Genomic DNA, 8,879 nt, shown 5'->3' with positions numbered 1-8,879 from the left:
AAATTTCATGTTCTTTCATAAAAGAATTGCCAAAATCATTAGGTACAACTTTTAACGTGCAACGCACGTTCATAGAAACTAGTATAAAAGAAAAGGACCTTTATTTTTTCAAATAATCTTTATCTTATCCAATGTTATCATTTAATAGAAATTATACCCAAAAAACAAAGAATAAACTAAAAGTAAATCTAAACCCGACCCGGAGCAAAATATAAATGGAGCAGAGGTGCGTGTTATACTCGGCTCTTCCCTCACAAACCCGATTAGCAAAAATCTCCCCGCCGCAATGGGTTCATCCGGCAACCGTAGCAAGAAGAAATCGTCCAAGTCCGGCCGACGATATCCCGACGATTCTGAATCCCCTGCCACAGACTCCGATTCAATTTCTCATTCCGACTCTGATTCATCTCCGCCGAGTAGCAGTCGCCACCGCCGAAGCAAAAGCCGAAGTCACAGCCGCAGATCGAGAACTCATGAATATTCCGATGAAGAGAGCAGCGACGACGAGCGAAAGAAGAAGAAGAGGAAAATCACTGAAGAAGAAATCGCTTTATATATGGCTAAGAAAGCACAGAAGAAGGCTATGAAAGTAGCGAAGAAGTTGAAACAACAGACAGTTTCTGGTTATTCAAATGATTCAAATCCATTCGGAGATTCAAATCTGAACGAGAAATTCGTGTGGAGGAAGAAAATCGAACGAGACGTCACACGTGGTGTGCCGCTGGATACCTTCTCGATGAAGGCAGAGAAGCAAAGGCAGAAAGAACGAATGGCCGAAATTGAAAAGGTTAAAAAAAGGAGAGAAGAACGAGCAATGGAGAAAGCCCAACGCGAAGAGGAATTACAGTTGTTAGCTAGAGAACGGGCCCGGGCCGAGTTTCAGGACTGGGAGAAGAAGGAAGAAGAGTTTCATTTTGATCAGAGTAAAGTTCGGACTGAAATTCGCCTCCGTCAGGGTCGGGTTAAGCCCATTGATGTTCTTATAAAGCAGTTAGAACCTTCTGGAGATTTTGATGTGGAAATAGATGAACCTTATGTTGTGTTTAAAGGTTTAGGTATAAAAGAAATGGAAGAACTTGAGGAGGATATAAAATTGCATATCGATTTAGATAGGGAAACGCCGATGCATATACAGTATTGGGAGGCACTTTTGGTGGTGTGTAATTGGGAATTAGCTGAAGCTAGGAAAAAGGAAGCTATGGATAAAGCGCGAGTGCGCGGAGAGGAATTACCACCTGAATTGCTTGCAGAAGAGAGGGGGTTGCATTCGAGTATCGAAGCAGATGTTAAGTCTTTGTTACAAGGTAAAGGGTATGGTGAGTTAGAGGCGATGCAGTCACAGATTGAGTCGCAAATGCGATCTGGTACTGCTAAGGTTGTAGAGTACTGGGAAACTGTTCTTAAGCGGCTTCAGATTTTTAAGGCAAAGGCTTGTTTGAGGGAAATTCACGCGAAAATGCTGCGCAAACATCTTGAGCATCTTGAGAAACCATTGGAGAGTCGCGATGTAGAGGTGGAAGAAGAGACATTGAGGACTAATGAGGAAGATATGGAGCATGATCAAGACGAGGTTAGAGCTATGTCTCCGGAGCCCTTCTTGAATGAGGAGGCTAAGGAGAAGGAGAAGGAGAAGGAGAAGGAGAAGGAGGTGGAGGAAGAGGAAGAAGATGATGATGAAGAGGCGGGTTCTTATTCGCCTGTGTTAATGCACGGTGATGACAAGGAAGAAGCAGTTGATCCTGAAGAAGACAGGGCAATACTTGAGAGGAAACGTATGGCTGTTTTGGAAGAGAGACGTGCACAAGATAAGGTTTTGACACCAACTCCCGCAGAAGACAACAACTTTGAGAAGAAAGCATTTAAATCTATGGGAGTGATGGAGGAAGGGGATGCAGTATTTGGCTCAAACGACGAAATTAATCTTGATTCACAGGTGTACTGGTGGCACGACAAGTATAGGCCGAGGAAGCCGAAGTATTTCAACCGTGTTCACACTGGTTATGAATGGAACAAGTATAATCAAACTCATTATGATCACGATAACCCCCCTCCTAAGATTGTGCAGGGATACAAATTCAATATCTTTTATCCTGATCTCGTTGACAAAGCAAAAGCTCCAACTTATGTCATAGAGAAAGATGGAGATAGTGCCGATACTTGCATCATAAAGTTCCACGCTGGCCCTCCTTATGAGGATATAGCTTTTCGAATTGTTAACAGGGAATGGGAGTACTCTCATAAAAAGGGGTTCAAGTGCATATTCGATCGAGGAATTCTGCATCTGTATTTTAACTTCAAGCGTCACAGATACCGTCGTTGATGGGCTTCAAGAAGTAAACAGTTTGTTGCAAGGTTCAGCTTTATGAATTTCTTGTTTTTGTACTTTTTAGGCCAGTTTATATGCGATTTGATTCATGAAGAATTTTGTAAACTGGCCATAATACGTGTAATCCAAAGCTGAGGGCTCTTCTGATTAACTTATGCTAATAGTAAGTGAAGTCACTGTTACCTGGCAACCTTATAAGGTTAGCCCTTTCAGTCTTCCTCATGTTTCTTTGCATGCACTGTAACTTACATTAAGCTAATGATTTCTATTTCCTCCAATAGTTTGAGCTGCATCTGGTAATTTAAGAGAGATATGAATGTCTTGTTGGAGATAAACTATCAGAATTTACAATTGCTTAGACCCTTTATTTTGGCATTGAAATGTTTAAAGAATAGGTATTTATAATGTGGTGTTTCATATTGAGTTAACAGTGTTTGCACGAATTGCAGTAAGATGCGCATAAATCTAACGGAGAACCTTCATGGGATATCTGCAAAATAGAGCAGCCTATGGAGATTCCAAAGGTAATTCTATTTTATAGTTCCCAGGTTGAATTGTGCTTTTGATATGTCTAAGTGCCCCTTTAAAGATGGATCATTCGTACTTGATTGTTTCCTTGAAGGTCTATGTTCCTTGAATAGGAAAAGCAGCAAGTCTTATGCCTTCATTTTTCGTTATTTGGTTGTGCATCTGAACATTCAATCTCTCTAAATTTTCAATTTTCAAAACCCTAAATTAATATGATTTTCAAACTCAAATTTGAAATCCTATTTTTCAAACCGCAGTTTCACCGTAAATACTGGTTATTTATTACAGCTTAACCACGGTCGAACAGGGTGAAAATTCCAGACTATCTACTCTCTCTAAAAATCCCAGTTTTTAAGCTCTCTCAATCCTTGTATGGTTTGATCTTGTTTAAGGAGGAGTAAATCTGAAACGGCCTCTCTCTGAGCCCAGATCAATGCTTTGAAGTAGGTTAGATCTAAACCTCTATATTTCTGCTTTTGTTCATTTACAGTTAACCCTATTTGCCATGTTATAGTTGAATTTTGGGTACTGATTGAAGGCTCTGTATTTGATATAGCATATTAGAAATCATGTTCTGTTTGATCGCATGTTAGAAATCATGTTCTTTAGGGAAGTTACTATGTTGGCTGTGTATTAATAAAACACGTGAATGACAAATGTTTGTCAAAATGTTTATGCATGATTGGGATCCGTTAATGGTAGATGTTGTGAAAATAAACATTGGTCATGCTTCTTTTTGATGAAGCCTAAATGCCAGTCACAATCTTTGTTGCCTTAGAGTTCATGCTACTTAGGTTCTTTTTTTGTGAATCTTAAGAAATCTCATAACAATGACTGCCAATGAATGTCCTTATTCTGATTATATGTCTTATGCTTGAAAATTGTCTTAGAGAGCATATATCTAGTCCCTTCTTTTCTTAATGCAGAAATGATGACTGTTTATCTATGGACGGCGTTAGGCACGTCTTATGTGATACTGTAGAAACTGAGATTAGTTTCATTCAAAATTTGGTAATCAAACCAACAGGATAGTTATTTATCTGTTTGATGTGTGTTGATACACATAATTTTCCATGTTTGTCAAAAGCCTACTCTAGAAAGTTTACGGCTAAAGCATGATTAGGCTATTTTCTATGGTCAGTAAAGTCTGTAAAAATCAGAATGCTTGTTGATATCTTGAATAGACTTTCTGGACTGGATAATATTATTCTGTTTAGATCATAAATTAGAAATTTCAGCACTCTACCATTAGCTCGATCGAGTGTTCTGAAGTGCTATTTACGTGGTGAGATTTGGACTAGATTTATTTCATTATCCCTTAGGATCCATGTCTTTAGGAATTATTCCATCTGTTCTCAGTTTGAATATATATTGGTTTGATGGAGCATGTGGAGGCTTTTAAGTCAGGTTTTAGGCTTAAAGTTTGCTGTTAGAACCTACATGTTTATTGTGAAAATAAAAGCCTCCTTTATTCTTTTTCTTGAATATTTAGAAGATTATTTGTTAATGTTAATTAGTAATTTAAAACAAGTTTGTGAGTTATGTCCCAAATTTTATTTAAGCAAGTAGCTTACTCCCCCGAGCGTTACAATGTTAAATGACTATAATATGTTAAGGTGGACTTTCTGGAAATGTGTTACAAGTATTATATACCTTTATTATTTTTTCTATCATTGAACCTATTGTGTGATTTTCATACAGACTGTGTGTTTCAGATTACCTAACCTTCTTGCCTCTTTCCTTTTCTGTTTTCTTGCTTGTACACTTTGGGAGCAAAACTGTGAATGACCCAAAAGTTCATCACTTGTTTTAGAAACAAATTCAGTGTTCCGAGGCCTAAAAACCTCCTCTTTACCTCACCTCGACTTGCGTGCGTGGTCCGGACCTATATCCGGAAAGCCTTCTATGTGAAAATATGAGAAATAGAAATTTCTAGAGTTAAAATTTGATTATGGTTGACTTTGGTCAACATTTTTAGCAGGCGGATCCGGATCCGTGTTCCGACGATCCCGGGAGGTCCGCAGTAAAATATGGGACTTGGGCGTATGCCCGGAAATGAATTCCGAGGTCCCAAGCCTTAGAAATCAATTTTTGAAAGAAATTGTTTTGCTGAATTATCTAAGAAATGAAGAAGAGAATTAATGTTTGAAACCATTGGTATAGGGCCCGTATTTTGGTTCCGGAGCCCGGTACAAACTTGTTATAAGATTTAAATGATAGCTGTGAAATTTGGTGAAAAATGGAGTTTATTTGACGTGAATTGGACTTCCAGTTGAAGAGTTATGAACTTTAAGTGTTCTTGATGAAAATGATGAGCTTTGAGGTTTAATTCATGGATTTACATGTTATTTTGATGATGTGATCGCACGAGTAGGTCCATATGATGTTTTTGAGTTAGTATGAATATTTGGTTTGGAGTCCTGAGGGCTCGGGTGAGTTTCGGATAGGTTCCGAGATGTTTTAGACTTAAAAATATAGCTGTTGTAGGTTCAGAGAAGTTGCAGATCTCTGAACCCGCGAGTGCGGTCCGCAATGATTTTGTGCTACTGCAGAGGGGCCTTTGCGGCCGCAAAAGATTTCGTGCGGTCCGCGGTGGGGACTTTGCGGCCGCACTCGATTTTGTGCGGTCCGCGGTGAGGAAGAATTCGCAGGTTCACTGGTCTGACTTCGGAAGTCTATATCTTTTGATCTGCAAGGAATTTTGAGATGATTCAAAAACGAAAGTTGTAGCCCTTCGTGTCTAGTTTCCAGAAAGGTAAAGAAATCACAATTTGGACATCTGTAGAGAAAGTTATGGCCAAAATACTAAAGCATGTCACTGCAGTCTTCGCGGTGAGCTCCGCGGCCGCAATCCTTTTTGTGCGGTCCGCGGAGAGGGTCTTAGAGGGGTATATTTAAACGGGACTTTCAGTTATTTCTTATTTTTCAAAACCCCAAAAACGTAAGAGGCGATTTTCCAAACACATTTTCTTCTTCAAAACATTAGTAAGTAATTTCTAACTCATTTTCTTTACTCCTTAACTTCTTTTTACAAGATTTCATGTAATCACCGTTGCAGGCGTGCAACCCGCTCCCATTTCATATATTACCGTTGCAGGCGTGCAACCCGCTCCCATTTCATATTTCAACACCAATCGTAAAAGAGTCTCAGCAAGGAAACAATAATATAACAACATCCCGGCAAGGGAATAGTAATATAACATCAACATCCCGGCAAGGGAACAGTAATATAACACCAACATCCCTGCAAGGGAACAATAATGATAATCCTAATATGAAGCACGAATAAACCACAACAGAGTCATAGCAATTGCAATACAAGACTCACGGGCATGCTTGACACCGGCGTATAGATACTCGTCACCATGCCTATACGTCGAACTCCACAGTTAACACATAGCAATTAAGGCATAACTCCTAATTCCTCAAGTTAAGGTTAGACCAAACACTTACCTCGATGCCACGAACACAGTTCAAGCCTCAACTATCGCTTTTCCTCTTGATTCCACCACCAACTTGCTTGTATCTAGCCACAAGTTACTTAACTATATCAATAAATGCTAAATGAATCAATTCTAATGCATGGAAATGAGTTTTCTAAAGTTTTTCCCAAAAAGTCAAAAATCGACCCCGGGCCCGCTTTGTCCAAACCCGAAGTTCGGACCAAAACCCGATTACCCATTCACGCCTGCAACGGTATTACATATGTACTTGTCTCTTATTTCCTTATCTTTTGCTGGTAGTTGATTTATGGCGTTCCTTACATTTTTCTACTGTTATTCTGTTGTTACCTGTTACTCCCCGCAGCATGTTTCCCCCGCCCAACTTTAGATGTAATTATCTGCTTCTATTTTCGCTGTATATGATTTAACTGCACAGGTTTATTTGGTAGTCTGGTACTAGCCTCGTCACTACTTCGCCGAGGTTAGGCTAGGCACTTACCAGCACATGGGGTCGGTTGTGCTGATACTACACTCTGCACTCTTTTGTGTAGATCCCAGTGCTGTAGATTTCGGACCGCAGTGAGATTGCCGTTTCTTGTTCGTCAGGCGACCCGAGGTAGTCCTGCAGGCGTCCGCAGGCCTTGGCGTCTCCTTCTATCTACTATTCCTGTTTCTTTCATGTATTTCCAGAGACAATGTTGTATTTATTTCTTTCACGACCTTTATTTGTAGTACTCCTAGACAATCTGTGAAGTTGTGACACCAATCTTGGGTAGATTTGTTATGGATTGGTATTAGCTGTATTATTAAAACTTTACAATGCAGTCTTCCGCTTATTCAATTCCGTTGTTATCTAATTGTTGGCTCTTAACTGTTATCGGATTAAAAATGGAAACAAGGTAAATAGTTCAATTGGTTGGCTTGCCTAGCTTTCACTAGTAGGCGCCATCACGACTCTTGAGGGTGGGAAATTCGGGTCGTGACAAAAATGGAGTCTTTATACAAGACGCACCCTTGCTCTAAACCGCCCTTCTTCAACCTTCTCTTCTGAAATTATCGGGACCGCAAAACCAAAAGAAAAAGAGGAGAAGAAAAGCAGTGGGTGCTTTTTTTTGTTTATCTAGATTACCTGCTTTACATGTTTTATCTGCATCGATTTAATAGGATTTGAAGTATCTAGAAATAACTTGTCTATTATTTGACACACAGGATTTGCCTCTAGTTAATAACTATTTTTAGCTAATGTACAACCTGCTATTTGAATACTTTAGGATATTGCCTAAACCTTGAACCTTTAGTTAATTACTATAACTTTAGACTTAGTTGCTACATGCCCCAATAGTTTGAGCTGCAGTCTGGTAAATTGAGAGAGATATGAATGTCTTGCTGGAGATGAATTAACAATTGCTTAGACCCCCTTTTTGGCATCGGAGTGTTTAAAGACATTTATTGATAATGTGGTGAATAGTATTGGGTCAATAGTGTTTGCAGGAATTTCACTAAGATGCGCATAAATATCTTGGAGAACCTTGATGGAATCTCTGTTAAATAGAGCTGCTTGTGGAGATCCCGCAGTAGGTAACTTTAGTTTTTATAATTCCACAGACTGAACTCCGCTTTTAATATGTCTAATGTGCTCTTTCGAGATGGATTATTCCTACTTGGTTGTTTAATTGAAGGTTGATGTTCGTAAAATAGGAAAAGAACCAAAGTTTTATGCCTTCATTTTCCATATTTGTTGTGCATCTGAACATTCATATGATAACAGCACATTTATACTTTGTATCTCAGGGGAAAAGGAAAAACTAGTTGGGTGCAAGTTAAGAAGCTATAGCGGTACAGCAATAATGATATGCCATGGGATCTCTTGTTTTGAACTAATGTTGGTTCATTGCTATTCTAGAGGCTTGAAAGAGACAGAGAAGGCTGACAAAAGGAACAAGTCTTGACTATTGTTTGTTCCAACCGAAATGCTAACAAGCTACAGACAAGATGATAAACCATTAATATTCACGTAAGTTAGTCTTTCTCTACGAGGAGTATTATAAGTTGCTTTTTACTATTTGATGTATTCTGTACCCTTCTAGAACATGAGATTGCCTCTGGATCTTGAAATTAAGAGTCACTTAGTTGGAAAGGAAAGGGAAAGAATGACACAGCGAATAAATAGCAGTATATAAATTCACCTATTTGCTTGTCCTATTTGTTAAAACCAACAACCCCCAAAGAGCAACGAATAAAAGCTTACATCAACCCTTCCTTTTCTTTCCGACCCCTTTGAGAGAAGCTAGGGAAGGGAAGAAGAGAGAAAAAGTTGGTGAATTGGTTATAGATTGCAATCAACAACAAAAATCCCAGTATTTTCCCACAAGTGAGCCTTACCCCTACCCTAGAAGGGAGAGAGGTTTTTTCCTACGGTAAAGGGTCTGATATGTCCCTCTACTATTGACAATTATTTAAAAATGTCCTTCGTTATACTATCGGGCCATAAAACTCCTTACCGTTACACTATTAAACAAAAATGCTCCTAAACAGACGGAATAGACACGTGGCGTTGATTTTTGAGGCTCAGGGCCATCTGG

The 8,879-nt window shown here is 39.2% G+C and overlaps 1 protein-coding gene across 6 annotated transcripts; it reads left to right on the top strand.

Annotated features, from left to right (window-relative positions):
• Positions 1-238: 238 nt before the first annotated feature.
• Positions 239-8,439, top strand: LOC109209210 (cactin). Of its 6 annotated transcripts, none has more exons than XM_019372437.1 (4): positions 239-2,352; positions 2,776-2,850; positions 3,143-3,301; positions 8,089-8,439. In XM_019372437.1, the coding sequence occupies exon 1, from the start codon at positions 287-289 to the stop codon at positions 2,318-2,320; it is 2,034 nt and encodes a 677-aa protein (XP_019227982.1). In that variant the 5' UTR covers positions 239-286; the 3' UTR covers positions 2,321-2,352; positions 2,776-2,850; positions 3,143-3,301; positions 8,089-8,439. The 6 variants fall into 6 exon arrangements, with proteins under 6 accessions (XP_019227982.1, XP_019227980.1, XP_019227979.1 ...); XM_019372435.1 differs by having other exon boundaries at positions 239-2,525; positions 3,247-3,301; XM_019372434.1 differs by having other exon boundaries at positions 239-2,525; positions 3,162-3,301.
• Positions 8,440-8,879: the final 440 nt, after the last annotated feature.

The sequence above is a fragment of the Nicotiana attenuata genome, unplaced genomic scaffold (genome assembly GCF_001879085.1).
Source record: "Nicotiana attenuata strain UT unplaced genomic scaffold, NIATTr2, whole genome shotgun sequence".
NCBI lineage: Eukaryota > Viridiplantae > Streptophyta > Magnoliopsida > Solanales > Solanaceae > Nicotiana > Nicotiana attenuata.
Note: the sequence above shows the minus strand (reverse complement) of the source record. Positions and strands in the feature narration are given on the sequence as shown.

Coding starts and splice junctions, on each gene's coding strand:
- LOC109209210 (XM_019372437.1), top strand. CDS start 287: ATGGGTTCATCCGGCAACCGTAGCAAGAAGAAATCGTCCAAGTCCGGC.